Source organism: Gavia stellata, chromosome 3 (assembly GCF_030936135.1).
Source record: "Gavia stellata isolate bGavSte3 chromosome 3, bGavSte3.hap2, whole genome shotgun sequence".
NCBI classification, from domain to species: Eukaryota; Metazoa; Chordata; class Aves; order Gaviiformes; family Gaviidae; genus Gavia; species Gavia stellata.
In genome coordinates, this window is record NC_082596.1 from 37,802,352 (window position 1) to 37,818,853 (window position 16,502).

A 16,502-nucleotide genomic window follows, 5' to 3' on the forward strand; every position below is an offset into this window, starting at 1 on the left:
CCAGTGGTGTTCCTTCAGGTTCAATTCTAGGGCCAGTTCTGTTCAATGTATTTATCAATGATCTGGACGCAGGAGTTGAATGCACCATTAGCAAGTTTGCTGATGATACCAAACTGGGAGGTGCTGTTGACTATTGAGGGACAAGAGGCCTTGCAGAGGGATCTAGACAGATTAGAGCATTGGGCTATGATTAATCGATGAAATTTAACAAGTCCAAATGCCAGATTCTGCACCTAGGATGGAGTAATGCCAGGCAGAAGTATAAACTGGGAGAGGAGCGGCTGGAGAGCAGCCCTGCAGAAAGGGATCTGGGGGTGCTGGCCGACAGCCGGCTCACCGTGAGTCAGCAGTGTGCCCTGGCAGCCAAGCGGGCAAACCGTGTCCTGGGGTGCATCACACACAGCATAACCAGATGGTCAAAAGAGGTGATTATCCCGCTGTATTCAGCGTTGGTGGGGCCTCACCTTGAGTACTGTGTGCAGTTCTGGGCCCCACAGTTTAAGAAGGATGTGAAGGTCCTCAAATGTGTCCAGAGGAGGGAAACAAAGCTGGTGAAAGGGCTGGAAGGCATGTCCTGTGAGGAGCGGCTAAGGACTTTGGGCTTGTCTAGTTTGGAGAAAAGGAAGCGGAGGGGCGACCTCATTGCTCTCTACAGCTTCCTGAGGAGGGGAAGCGGAGAGGGAGGTGCTGATCTCTTCTCCCTGGGATCCAGTGATAGGACATGTGGGAATGGTTCAAAGTTGGGCCAGGGGAGGTTTAGACTGGACATTAGGAAGCGTTTCTTTACAGAGAGGGTTATTGTTATTGGTTAGGCAAATATCATCTCTACTGATCTGGTTGTAGGACCAAAACTTTTATCTATAATTTACCACTCTGTCACACTGGGCAGTGACAATGATATACCAGGATTCTTGGAATTTTATAGCACAGGATCTTGGATGCTCAGAAGTCCCCACACCCATGCAATTCAGGTACAGCAGCTATAAAAGAACCATGCTGTGCATCTGATCTGTCCTGAAGCATCAGTCTCCCTGATCACATAATTAGTACCATTCTATCTGTGCGCAGCCAGTCCTACCGATGTTTGTGGGATTGTGAATTAATTACAGAAAATAAAGAGGAAATTCACGTGCACAGAAAAGGCAGGCACCAGGCTCTCCCTTTGGCCACTAAGGTGAGCTTGAGCCCAAAAATAAGTGAAAGTTTGACGTGCAAGTCAAACTGGACTTACTGGCTTTGGACTAAAATCAGCTGGACACACAGAACTTCATTTTAACACTGTACTAGTGTTAAAAAAACCTGGCAGGTGCTCTTCAGTATCTCAGTATGTAAACTGACATTTCATAGTCAATCCCCAAGCTATGTATGGATTTGTGAAACTGGTATATGAATAGAAAACTCTAATTTTTTTTAAGTGGCATAATTTAAAAGTATATTCTGTTTATCTGGCGTGATTATTACTAATCATTAATCCCTCAAACAACTGCTCCATTCTGTGAAGAAATTGGCTTTTTCTTATTTTAACTCTGCATGTTCAAAGCAGTTTTAGTAGCATGTATTAAGTTTTCTAAACATGCTGATTAAATCATCTGTTCTTTTCAAGTATATCACCTAAAGTATGCTAGGAAATAGTTTGCACATTCACCCTTGCAGATCACAAAACTACTGTGAATTGAAAATGCAAAACGTTTAATATTTTCAGCAAGATTATTTACAGGTAGCTTGTAGGCAGATAGAACTTGCTACAGATTGAATGTATTGCAATTTATAGCATTTTACTTGTTGTTACTTGTTCTGTCATTTAGGTTATGATCCTGCTGACCCTTGCTTTCATGATTAGACAATGCTTCAAAGAGTGTAGGATATTTAGGATTACTTGTGTGATTAAGAACTTTTTTTTCATACAGAGGAATTCAAAAGAATGCAGGCAAAATAGAGATAATGGAATCACAGGCCTGAGGAGGAAGCCTCTACTTTTCAGAGCTACTGGGGGTTTTTGTAGGTTTTTTTGCTAGTCAATATGGATTTACTAAACAGAGTATCTATTTCAACTTCATGCAACTTCTCTGGAACATCTACTGAAACACATCAGGCAGGACAAATTATTTCACTTAGCTAAGTAAACTGTGGTCTGTGATCATTTTGTCATTGTTCAGTGACTGTAAGAAAGCTTATGTAAATCAACCCTGTAAAGTTCAGCCCTCAAACAAATGAGTAATTGGTACTTATGAGAAAAGCTCCTATGAGCAGGCATGATGTCTTCACAGGATTTGAAGATATGAAACAGAGAAGTTAAAAGTTTGAAGGCTTTTGACATGTTATCTGGTCCTAACAAATATACTTACATTTGTCTTGGTCAGCTTCCACTCCTTCACTTTCTGTGTCACTCGGCAATATCCAAGGTTGATGAGCAAGCTGAAGCTGTTGTAAGAATTCATCCTGCCACAAACAGATCTATTTTAGATAAAATGACAGAGAATGGTTCTATATAAATGCAGACTGCAGGAAACACTCTAGCCTCAATTAATAGAGAGGAGAAAGCCTTTAATAAAAAAAAAAATCTTGCTGTTAAATAAAAACAGAATGTAGAGGATATGCAGGCTCCCTAGAAAATTTTTTATTTAATTCTTATTTATTTATCTATTCTGCAAAAAAAAAAAAAAAGTCTCTTTAGCTATCTATCTGCTATAGCCACAGATATATACATACTCATCTTAGAAATGCAGAGACACAGACACTGTCCCTGCAGTTTTTGGACTACTCCTAGACATGTCATACATGATTTGCTTAAGTAAGGCTTTGATTTGTCAGAACTTTCACTGTCTCCAATCTAGTAAGAACCGGGACCTGAAACTTGATTTAGAACCTATGGTTTTATTGGAAAAAGGAGAAAGCCTAGGAAGGAAAAATGCTATGGAAACTTTTGTCTCCAAGATACCATAAAACTCTAAGCATCAAAATATAAATATTTTACACAGTTAAAAATCCATACACAGCTGAATATATGCTTTTTAAAATGTTTTACAATTGCCTCCTTTTTATATAATGTATATATGTGTGCATATAAAAATATTTTTCCATACACACACGCACACATATGTATGTGAGCACGTACACACACAGACATATAAAATACTTTGACAGGTTCCTTTGCAATATTCAAGGTGAGAGATGAGACTGGAATGCATAGTTTTATTTTCAAAAGCAGTTCAAACATGCAGGTCTAGTCTCTAAAAGAGAACTTAAACATTGGCCAGATATCATAAAATTACTGGCCAGATTCTTGTAAGTACATGAAAAAGAAGGGGGGTAATAGCACTGTCTTCTTTTACTCCAGCTGAAAACCAGAATCTACATATTCAAAGTTAAATTGTATTGCACAGCGCTACAGCATGATTTTTATTGTTAGGCTATCTGGTTTAAAAACAGAAACCAGGCTTATTTAAATCAATTCTTGGAGAACAAAGGCTGTTCAATCAGGATCTAACTCACTGGGAGTAAATTATTAATTCTGTTAGTAATCTGTTAAAAAATCCACAAAGACTGCTGCAATGGCCCAACACTAAGCTCAGGCAGGAGCTCCAGGCCTCACGCATGTATTGCCATTTCAAATGCGCTCAGTGTTCAAGAAGGTTGCTGACTACAGCACTAAACTGAGCAAAGTGTTTTGGTTCATGGAACAGGATTCTTGCAGTAGGAGCGAGTGGCTCTCACATTGATCAGCATACTTTTTAATCTTCTGAAAACATAGAGCAAAGAACTGAGCCAGGCAGCAGAACAGAAGGGAAGTATCTGACCAAAAAGAGAGTCCTCATCACATCAAGTTATGCTCTATACTCCAGTAAGTAGAAGGAAAACTTATGTTAATCAATGGTATATTCAATTAAACGGAAATTTCCCACTGTTAACAATGACAGACCAATAAAGATTACTGAATAACACTTTAAACTATCTGGATAAATAAAGTGATTGTAAAATTTCAAGTGTTCAGAAAATGAAATGGCAAACAAGGGAGTCAGTAGTATTTTCATCTCAACAGCTATTGATAACTATCACAGAATTGTGTCACTTTAATGGAATCCATCCTAAAGAGATAAGCAGGATTCAACATTCCTTTGTCAATTTATACAAAACACCAAAGGATAAGGTAAATGCATAAAAGTATCTCTGCCAAAGGATTTGGAACCCTGATTTATTAGTTTTATAGAGATAATAAAACCATTTCTCTAGGTAGCATTTGTTTGCTATAATTCAATTCAGCCTTGAACAGAGCTGATAATAAAACACACCTGTTAGAACTTTGTAATATTATGTGTGCCAAGAGGCAGAAACTCGTCCACAAAATCTCAGATCATTATAAGTCTTGAGCATTAAAAAAACCCCAAACATTCTTAACAGCTGATATGTTAAGTACGTGCCAAATTATTTAAGATTTGCGCTATAACAAGATCAAACCACCCTGAGCTAGACCATGAACTTTACTAAAACTTAAGAACAACTCTGAATTGTGTTTATCAGTAATTTTTGTATTTTAGAATTTTTATGTTACTCTGAAACACATTACAAACTAGGAAGCATACATAAGGCATTGAGAGAGATGTTAAAATTCCTAATAAATAAACAAGTGACAGCACACAGTGTAAACCCATGCAGTTTCTGAATTCTTTAATTCAAGCTCCTTATGGTAAAACATGCTCCTGGTAGCCAGTAATCATGTCCTTTTCAACTGACTTATTCTTATCAAATATGTATCAACTTTGTACTGGTTAATTCCAGTAACACCACTTAAGAGTAAGGAAGCAGAATTATTTGTAAAATCTTATCATAGTATCTTCTATAGTATTGGCAATATAACCACAGCGTATTTACACCTAGTGGAAATTCTCAGTTCACACCATAAGGCTAAGAAGAATAAAGGCAATTTCCCTTCTTTTATTTTACTGTTTTTATACAGGATGTTGTGTTTTAACCACCAAAACCAGCACAAGGAAGAGAATACAAAACCTACAATGAAAGTTGCAAAATAATTTACAGTATCAGCCTAAAGTTTTATATGTTTGTGGTCTGTAAAAGTACAAAGAAAGATAGAACTTTGTTGTTCTTCTCCTACCCCAGGCCACCTTTCACTTTTTAAAATTTGTCTCCATGGTCAGAGAAAAGCTGTGATGCAAGAGAATGAAATCACATGGCCACAAATAGGGGGACACCTCCAAGAAGGCAAAAAATGTCAGTGAACAGAGATACTTCCTGGGTATGTTCTGTCTAAACCGACTTCTCTAAGTGACCAGACACTTCAGTGGGCAAAGATAGCTTAAAAGAGCTCCCAAAGCCTCTAGAGTAACACTCCAAAGATGGGTCTGGGAGCAGCAGATTGGCCAGACCTCCATCAGATACTTTCTGACACCTGAGGGCCTTTACAGCTTGGCAGAGGAAGGTCTTTAGTATGAACGTGTCATATTAGCAGTTTTCCCCTCGGAAGCAGAGCCAAGATGAGTTTCCATTAAGTCAAAGGTCACTTGTGCATGTCAGGAAAGGATAAATAGGGTTTGAGCTGGGTCACTAGCAGCCAACGTACTATTGTACCCAGTGAGCAAAGAGAAGGAAAAGAATTTGTCACTTCTAGAAGGGATTATAACAGAGGATAAGATCCTACATAGAAATGCTGAGATTTAATACCAGCTTTACAGTGGGCTTGCTGGATGAAACTGGACATGCTATTCTAACTGTAAAACAGTTCTTAAAGTTCTTGAGACATATATCAGGAGTATAACAGGACACTTATTGTAAGAGATATCAGCAAAGCTTGGGATTTGGCAAACAGAAGTAACAAGTCACAGCAAATGAAATGGGACTCATGGTTGTTATTACTATAACTACAGAAAGCCTGTGGAAGAAAGCATTTTAATTGCCTGCCTTGTTACAGGAAAGATCAGAAGTGATGGACAAACTGGCACTTTCAGGAGTCTATACAACAATTACAGTTGGCATCACATAACTATGTATCAGTTAAGAACGGGACTGCTTAAAAAGAAAGAAAGAAAAAGAGGAGTAAAGCGTTTAGTGGGAAACAATGAAACCCTTCATTTTTTCTGAACATTTTTAGTTAAAAATGAATTTAAATTCTCATTTTCTGGTGACAAAATTCCAGCACACAAACACACCTACCCCTCAAAACAGGAGACAAAGGGGTTTTTTTGTCAAAAAAGAAATTTGTTACAATTCATATTTTTTCCCATGGAAAACTTCTGGTTTGAAAATATATCAACTGCCAGTGAAGATACTTTCAACAGAACTGTAGTCACCTTCAGTCCTCATGTCTTTAAGTTGGATATCCAATTCTAGGTGAAGAAGTAGCTCGAGTGATGGGATTAGTGCACTGCCATTCAAACACCAAAATAAGGATTTTTTTCACCACCAAATTTAAGTAAGATTTCCTCCCCAAATTCTTTAGTTTTAGAGTTATCTGTGCCCCATTTCCTTTCTTTCATAATAAATAATGGAGGCCAATTACTAAATTGCAAGACTATACTAAGTATCAAATCTCTAATTTTCCTGCAAGCATCTCTAAGCAATATTATTGTAAACAACATTTTAAAATTTTTTTAAGAAGTCATTAGACTGAAAACACATTGTGTCAAGTGTCATACCCAACAGATTTTTAAAACAAATGGTACTTCTCAGAAACAATTATCTAATGGTATGATATTTTCTTCAGTCTTGGAAAAAAGCTCTCCAGGCTTTGACAAATGGATGACAAAGAGATTGGTAATAAATAGTGGAAACCAACTTACCCCACCATTAAAAAATTATCAATCTAGACATATAGGTCCTTCTCGAGTCAGTATAGAAGGACTGGCATTTCCTGAGAAAAAACTCACCTTTGTAAGGCATGTATCTGAGATAGACAGCAGGGCTATTCGTTCACAGGTGCTTTTATTTCCACTGCCTACACACTGAAGTTATCTTTAAGGCAGCTAAGGTTAGCAGAGGAGAATCCCACTCAAAATTTACAAGGTACTTTAACTTTTTTTTTTGTTTTAAACAAAGGCTAATCCTATAGAGGCCATTAATATGGGACAGGAAGTTTTTATGCTCTGAATCAGCCTAGTTAACATGCACATAGTACTAGACAGTGATTCAAGGGTGCTGAACATTTCTCATTGCAGTTCAGTTTTGTGTTTCGGAAAATTTGTCCATTCAGTGGTGCCTAACTAATCATTCCAATGTGTCCAAAAAATGAAATAAAAAGCAGACCAAGGAAATATTATGCACTGCCAGTGCGGCAGGAAAATATACCCTGGAATCATAAAGGTAAGATAAAGTTATGTTTAATGTTCCAGAGGCATGCACCTTTAGAAACTGTAAGGCTAGTAAAAGTGCTATGCATCATGCTGGCAAAACCCTACAGAGCTCATGGAAAATTTGGGGGGCATGAGTGTTTCAGTATGATTTCTGTAATAATCGTGACATTCTCCAATCCGTACCTCTCAAAGCTGAGTAGTATTTCCTTGCTAATTTTCTCATCATTATATTTCAAGTTCTTTTCAGGGTAGTAAGTTATATTAGGTATACTGATGTTACTTCAACATAAAACACAATCTAGTCTTCATGTTAGAGCAGCTCTTAAACATAGCAAAAACATTAAATTGAAAATCTTACTTCTGATAAACTGCTTCTCTGAGTAGTGACAGTTCCAACAATGTCTCCACTCATTTGCACAGAGAGCCCTGAAGCAGCGCTGAGGGTCCTCCCCATTTGGCTCTTAGATGTCAAAGATCTGCTTCTTTGCATACTAATGATGCCTTCCCTATTTCCTTGGTTGCTAGGGGTAAGAGGCCGTGACAGCAAGCTATTCGGGGTCACAGGTCTGCTCCCCGGAGTCGATGGAGTTGGTGGCCTGTTGGTTTGTGTACCAGGCGTTGGAGGCCTACTGGTTGCAACACTGGAGACCTGTATTCTGCTGTTAGTGGGCAGCGGTGGTGATTTGTTTCCTTGGAGCTGAATGTTTTTCCCTATTTGAGTTGGCACCTGAGGCCTCGGATTTTGGCCCTGTGTAGCTTGAAGATTGCCTTGATGGTCAGATGTAACTAAACTATGATGCTGGATACTAGGGCTTCTTGAGAGTCTTGCTTCTTCCCATAGTGCTAGGTCCTTCTCAATATCTGTGCACACACACACAAACAAAAAAAGAAAAGAAAGAAAGAAACTCACTTTCTGTTTCTCTCTGGTTTAAAACTCTTACTGATTTTCTCCATTGTAAGTGACAATCTGAAGCTGTGCAGAGAAAATCTATTCACCCTTAAAATATAAGGCATCAGAATTAACAGTTCAAATGTTTGACAAGCATTTCCTCAAAGTTTATTTACAGTTGATTTACTGCAAACACAGCTATCCCACAGAAACAAAATACTACTACTTCATCGAATGTTAATACAACCTATAAAAATCCCTCTGATTTCTTCAAAGTTATCTCTCTGTGGCCTGTGCACAGTTTCTCAATAGTATCAAACCAAGATGGACCAGTGAGCTAAACTTGCCACCCTCAGCTGCAGTGAAGGGCAACCCAAAACTGGTTCAAGGCAAGATATTTGCTTCTGGCCTCGCTGTCTATAGCCCAACCAAAACTCTGGGGGAAATAATCCTTGAACTCTGGCACTCTGAATCTGTGACCCTGTTTGAATCTGAATTTTGTGCTCTGGCCTGCTGTCAGTGCCACAGCAGGTGACGGGGTCACCAACATCTAGAATCCAAGGAGAAAAGGTGGCCACCATTTTGTGGTCCAGTCCCTACCCCTCACACAGCCATAAAGAATAAGGTCCCATTTAAAAACAGAACAGATGAAAAGTGTCTTCTGAATTCATTTAAATCATATTAATGCTTCTAATGAATTAAATCAGATACATCCAACAAAGTTACGTGAGGGGCAGCTGGAATTTAGGTTAGCGGTGCTAACATACTGAAAGTCCTTTAATTAATGTCAAGCTTAAGGAACAGTTTACTCAAGTTTACTTTGTCTTACACAATTGTTATGAATTTTCATTCTCATGGGCACGTACTCTACTGTAACTTGGTTTTGATAGGAACAGTTGGTTTTCTGTAGAAAAGCAAAGCCATTTCCCATTAAACTGTACAAGTCACAGTCCCAGAAGCTGTAAATCAGCAAGGCTCTACTGATTTAAACACCTATTAAGTGAACTTATATAAAATAAGCATTTCATTTTTATTTTGATAACAATAATTTCAGGTTCTAAAAGTCCTAAAAGAAACAGATTCTAAACTGCATATTGGAAAATCAGATTTTCTTTCACTTGTGTTTCTAGTAGGTATGAAAGGAATGCTGTATGGAAAATAATTAAAGATGTGCTGCCTTTAACATTAACTTATTTTATAATAACACCTGGCAAACAGGAAAATAAGCTATGTCCACTTCATGTTACTAGTCTAATACAAGATATTCCACACATTTCAAATGCTATTACTAGAAAAGCTGGTAAAACTGAAATAGTTGTGAAAGCCTCAGATAAAAGTGTCTCAACTCTTTAAAGATGAAATGTTTTGCTGTTAGTAAATTTCAAAACATAGTTATTGTTTCTAGCACACAGTAAAGAATATTTGTAATTGCTACCTTGCCGACCTCTTAAAATTATTTATTTCCATTTGGAAATAATTATGTCTTGAAGTACTCTTCCATTATGCTTTTAAAAAAATCAATACAAATCACTTTGGAACTTGTAAGATGCCTGGCAAAAATTCAGGGGCCAATAAGTGACATTGTGGGCTACCTGATTTAAACGAAATCAGGAATATGTGCTTTTAAAGATTCAGCTTAGCCTATGTCTTTGCAAACTTACAGTCCTCTAACTTCCCCGTGATGATTCAGTATGCTAAGAAATTACCTGAATATTGAATGATTTAATAAGAGTTAAATAAACATTTTATTCTGGCTCATGTTTCCTTAATTCCATATAGTAAGCAAGCCTGCAGATAAACCAATTATTCTAATCATTTCTCCACATAAAATTAACATGTTGCCATAGCATAATTATTAAGTTTTATTTAGCACATATCCTCTTTTCTATTTTGCTTCAATATCAGCTTTTCAACCAGAAAGAAAAGGAAAAAAAAAAAAAAATCACACATCTCCAGCTTTACAGTATTATCTGATCCATAGTAAATACCAGAGTTGAATTATGACTTAGGATATTTAAAATCCCTTGTCAATGTCATTTAAAGGAAAAGAAAACACAGGCAACAGAGCAGCACAAAGGCATTTTACTTTCCTATCAGAAATACCAGACTAAGGATACAATTCATAATGCGCTTACAATCTGTGTATGCATTTAACAGTTCTTCTTGTGATAAAATATATTCCAGAAGTATCCAAAGACCACAGAATCAGTGTAACAAACCAAACTGGCAAGATACTGGAATTAACTACCAAAACAAATATATTCTCCGCTTGAATGGGATATAAAGCAGCCACAGAAATGTAAGAGACTGGATCTTAGACAGAAGTATTACAAGCCATATGTAGAGAAGGAAAAGAAAACTGCTTCAATATCTGATTTTGTAAAAATGCTGCTTTCAAATATCAAGGTACTGAGGCAGTTGGTGCTAGTCCCTAATTTAGGCACAGGCACCAAATTGTGCCATGTCTTAGGAGTGAGTTTTATCCAGCACGTAGTCAATAAGAGAAAGCCAGGCTCCTTAAGAAGGTATATCTGAGACAGGGGACCACATTTCATCATTACACAGGTAATCCAAGTCATAATTCAGGCATCTAAATGACTGCCTAGTATTGGGTAGAATTAATAGGTTCCAGTGCACTTGGTAAGAGAACTGAAACAAGGAGACTTGCTGATATCAGAGACACTTGAACTTTTGCAAATGTATGAGACAAATAAGGCTATGCAAAAACACAGCATTATTATCTGAGGTCCTCTGAGCTGATTCTTCATGGAAATTATGTTACGCTTGTCTGTGATGGGAATAATTGTCTCAAGCAGCACTGGTGTTATAACAGGACATGAATACAAGAGTCTGATGTCTAATAATTGCGCTGTTTTCTTGTGAATTTCTCAGGAAGACAAAAATTACTGATTGGTAGAACGACTGAACCCCATGTTACAGCATTACTAAAACAACGGGCCCAAAGCCAAATGACAACCGCAGCATTGATGTGAGAGAGAAGACCTTGTAGGTCACACAACAGCAGACTGAATCTCGGAGACTAAGTGAATGTAGCTAGTTAGCTTACGGTCAATTAAGTATTTAAAATTCCATATTCTGTTGAACATGGTAGTTATTACTGTCAGCTTTGTCAAGGGAGATCTAAAGGAACTGCATGTTTCAGAGCATACTGCTTACAAGAACAGCTTGTAAAATCATGGAAGTGCGACAAGTTAAGACATAAATCAAAGCAGGGAGATCTTCACCAGACCCCTCCTGAGTGACAACTGCAGCAACACAAGGGAAGGCAAGTGCTACCTCAGTGGCAGAGGCCTCTGGAGGACTCAGGTCCCTGCTATGCCACAGAAACCTGATGACCACAGCTTGGCCTGCTGGTCTCCTGGTTCCCACTAGATGTTCCTGGCAGTTCCAGCTTGGAGAGAGGGCTCATGCATTTTCAGACTAGTTTGACAGTGGCTACATCTCTAACAGCTACAGTGACTTGAACTTGTCAAAAAAAATTGAATGACAGTATGTCTGTTGTCAGAAACAAAACCCGTCTAAAATGTCTTCATTTGTAGATACCATAATTTCTAGTTCTTGCTTCATCACGAGCAAAAACTTTTTCTAAAGAGCTTCCCTCATTGTGCTCATAGCTTTGTCTTCTGCCTTAACTTCAGCTGCAACAGCCCCTAGACAGAAGTATAACAGCTGTACCTCTCTCTAAAAGAGGATACAGCTCCCAAGCCTTTCACATGAGTACTATTGGTAGCATAAATGTCCAAAGTCTTTTAGAAAATCCCACTGAAAGTGGTAAGTTCTCTGCCTCGCTCTCTGAATAACTTGAAAGAAGGGTCAGATAAATTTTATTTCTTGCTCCACCTTACATATACAGTTTTTATGTTCCAGTTCTGCATTACTTTTCACAGTTGGCCCATGAAGCTCAGCTTTCACCATATGACAAATAGCATGCATAATATAGGACTATCATGCTATAGGTCTGTGTAATACCTTATAACTAAAGCTGAAGATAGGAAGTATTGATTACAAAGAACAACAAATTGCAAACTATATCCTAGGATATCCCTCATTAATTTTTATAGAGCTCTGAAACATAGTTTCACTGAAAAAAAGGGGTTTTTGTTTGACCTTTTAGAAATAGTTACGCCATCAAAGATGTTGCAGATGTTCCACTGCACGCAAGTTAACAGACTTCACTTAGCCAGAAGTCTCATGAACAAGGTGGGCTGTTGCTGCAAAGCAATCTGTTCTCAAGGTAAAGGTCCACTGCAGCCTTTTCTAAAGATTACTTAACTGTAGGTGAAGCATCATTACCTCCTTATTGCATAAGTCTTGGTGAAATGTGAAAACAGAAAAAAGAAAAGGTGCGTTATTAAGCTGTCAGACTGCAGTGTATTTAACACAGTTTAATTACTGTTTAATTACTGTATTTACCATAATTACAGCAAAGTTCATTACATCTACAAACACAACAATAATTGTGTTGTTTCTCTTCAGTGAAGAAAAAGGGTTTAAAGTTTTTATCTGTTTTCATCAGCGTGTGAGATAGATCATTTTTTCCTTCATCTAAAATATTGGCAGAGCTAGATGGGTGAGTACTGCTAGGCGTTTTATGACCCCTTGCTATCATACATACCAGCTAGGTGTTTTTCCATGGTCTGAAGTTCTTTTGCTGCTAAGGAGTCCTTTAAGAGTTTCTGCCTTGGGGAACCTCCAGGTCTGACACCCACGGCATCCAGGGTCCAAACTGTCTGAGACTTACACAGATAAAAGGAAAACGGGGTACTTTTAATCTAGTTTCACATTTACACATAAAACAATAAAAAAGTGGTGAAAACAATAAAAAAAGAGGTGTCCTCATTTAGAATAGTGACTCTGACTCTGGTGCTTTTTATGTAGACTATGTAACATTTTATGCAAAATATCATGTCTTACCTTAAATAACATAAATAGTAGGCATTACTTAAAATCGACAGTTCTAAAGTAATTCAAATATATACCTTCACACAAGCTCTTGTTCCACGCTGAGACATCATAACAGGACAAATTCTTCAATGATTTACACTCTGTGCAGTTCCAGCTACTTAGTGGGGGTTGCACTTACTTTAAATTACCATAACATTTGGCACCGTATCTCTGCAAAGCAGCACTTCTGGGAATATCACAGAATTTCCTAATCAAAATTGCCAGTGCTGTTTTATCACTGCAAGAAGTATTCCTTTCAGGAACAGCAACTAAATCATCAGGGCAACATAGCAGTTTGGAAGGAATGCCAGCAAACAGAACACCTCCCCAGTCACTGTGTTGTTCAAAATTATCTGCATTTTCTGGAACTCACTCAACACAGTTTCAAGAAATGATTTTAAAACATACTATGAGAAAACTTGATAAGTTTTTTTTAACATTTATTTGAAATACATAAAAAATATATTACCAAGTGTGCAAGACTTGGTCACAAACCCAACAAAAATATTAATTAAAGCATTCTTAACAGCCTATCTGAAATAAATTTGTACATTATTACCTCACCAAAACATTTCATCTGTAGTCTAGGAGGTTTTGTTGATTTCCCAGGTTTCCTAAAGAAACAAGGCTTATGCAGTGGTCTCATTGTCATTCACCTCCTACTAATTTTTTAATCCTTCGGTAAATGTCAAACATTGAGAGAGGCGCCACATTTTCAAAGACATTAAGCTGATGTAATTTCAGGGAGAAGAATGATTGAGCAGAAGAGGGAGACCCAAACTGGTGACACCGTTCACAGAAGACGTACAGGGCTCGGCTGCTATGCAGTCTGACAGTCTGGAACTGTATCACCAGCAGAGATGTGGGTTCCTGCAGATAGCTGCAGCACGTGATGGTACTGTTCTTGCTGGACTCTCATGTCATAGGGAAAGGCGTACCACAGTTCAAAGGATGAACATGAAAATACAGGTTTGATATCATCTCTATTCACAAAAAATTTGCTTTAACCATAAACACTAAATAAAACACTGTAGCTGCCTTCCCTTTTAGAAAAGTAAGCATAATTCTACAGAAGTAAAATGTTATATGGGATATATTTTACAGCATTTTTAATCTGTTGCAAATAACGACATTTTTTGATTTGCCTATTGTTTTTTACACTAGTTCTGCTCTGGTTAAAGTTACCTGTATTTAATCCCGGGTAAATACACAGGAACAGCTGAATAAAACAGTAAGTTACTCAGAAGTGGAACTGATCCTGCAAACACATTTATTTCAGACGTATCACTAGACCTGATTCACCTGTTCCCCTAAGAGATTTTGAGTATTTGTCACTTCAATCCTCATTGTGAATTCTCCATCCAAGTCACAATCTGGCTTGTTGAGGTCACTATAGAATATTAACCTGTATTACATTACTCACATCTCTAAATGTTTATTTCTAATAGATATTAGTTACCCAATATCTATCTCTAGATGAAAGAATATTTTATTCTGTGAACAATTCCTATGAAATTAAAAAACTAAATAAGAGAGATGGGAAGGGGGAATAGAGCCTGTAACAAAACTCTAATATTTTAATTTTCAATCTGTTTCTAGATATACACTTGTCCCCAGATTTTTATGGCAGAAAAAGGCCATCTTTATATACATTTTATAGTGCATATTTTCACAAGGGGAAAAAACAGCAGGACTTCGGTAATGACTATGGGTGAAAAAAATCGCCAAGTTTATCAGGATGAATCCTTCTTGAATATACAATTTCATGCACAAATACAACTCTGACGAAATACGGAATAAAAACTAGTCAGTGGTCTATGGTAATACTTGAAGACCAAACAGCTCTTCTAATATTATTAACTCTGACTATTCAAATTTATTATGAGCAAATTATTATGGGTTTTCAATAACTCCCTGACCTCCTAAAAACACAGACCTCCAAACATTAGCCTGGTGAGAGGGTTTCATTCTCCATTTCCTATTTTCTAGAAATGAAATGGAGTTATCTTTCTCTTCTGCAAATCTCTCCTCTTTCTTCTTACATTCTGCCTTTTCCTCTACTGTACTTCTTTCCTTTATGCACAGCAGTCACATAAGACACATACAACTAAGGTGACTGTCTAAGTAAAGGCAGCTCTCTACTGCCTGTAGTAGAATCTAAGATAAATAGAGAATTTTAACTACTTTAATGGTAGTCATCATGATAGTGCTTTAGACATTTATAAAAACATGAGTAATGCTTAAATTAAATCACTTGCAATTAGGAGACTCCAAATCACAAAGATTATCAAACATTAGCAATACCTTTGTATGTTTCAATACAGGTTTTAAAATGGTATGTAAGTTCACATAAGGAATATAGATATGCCCGTGTATAAGCACATACAGGCACACAAAAGCAGGTACACACATGCATTTAATGAATATTTGTGTCTGCCTTCATCCTGTTAACACACAGCTACAAAGACATACAGAGTTTGTGTTCAGTTCTGGATGTAGCGCAGATGTTTATGTACTTTCTTAGAATAAATATTAACCTTGCATATGATTTAAAACAAATACATTTACATATATTCCGTCTCTACCATTACATATTGTTATATGTTCAAACTCCCTTTGAGATACACGGTTCCAACAGCCTGTGAAATAACGAGGTAAATTTGAATGAATTTTTTCTCCAAATTTTGTAACCCTTCCAGTGCATTTTTCTGTTCTATGTAATAACATAAGCTTATGGCATTTTGTCAGGCAATAGCTTCACAAAAGACCAGATCAGTATTTCAATACTAGTTATGGAAGATGAGATACTTAATATTAGCAATTTAATTTCATGATAAACTATGTGCTTAAAATAGTCCCTTCCAATTAAACGCTCACTTGGTAGAAAATAATAATAATGGTATGGAAAAAAAAAAAAGATACAAGAGTTTACTAAGACATTAAAACTGTACTGTAACCATTTATTGTTCCTTCTCTGAAGCTAGATATTTCAGGGCTATAACCAACAACATTTTTGGAGGCAGGCTCAGGTACTGTTTTTTCTATATATCTAAATAATACTTAACATAAAAAAACATTTTTTTACATTTTGAGACTGTGAGTTCATCTAAGTGAATAATGCATAAACACAGACAGAGGTCCTCAGTGTCTCCAGCACACAATTTATGAAACAGCTTTATTCCTAAAAGATAAACACAAGCTGAAAGTAGGGGATGTTATCAAGGAGGCTTTGCAAAGCATGTCAGTTCAAATGCAAGGATAAATGAATTTGTACAACTCTAGCAGAATTCAGTGGTGCCCCTTCTCTCCACTGGATGAATGGCAGCAGTTCAGATATGTCACTTAAG

The 16,502-nt window shown here is 37.2% G+C and overlaps 1 protein-coding gene across 1 annotated transcript in view; it reads right to left on the minus strand.

Annotated features, from left to right (window-relative positions):
• Positions 1-2,328: 2,328 nt before the first annotated feature.
• The window catches only part of C3H8orf34 (chromosome 3 C8orf34 homolog), a 165,106-nt gene continuing 150,932 nt past the window's right edge, over positions 2,329-16,502 (minus strand). The window contains exons 11-13 of the mRNA XM_059815599.1: positions 12,827-12,947; positions 7,660-8,162; positions 2,329-2,439 (exon numbers count right to left, since the gene is read on the minus strand). Of these exons, the coding sequence (XP_059671582.1) occupies positions 2,329-2,439; positions 7,660-8,162; positions 12,827-12,947 (735 nt within the window). The remainder of the gene's footprint in view (positions 2,440-7,659; positions 8,163-12,826; positions 12,948-16,502) is intronic.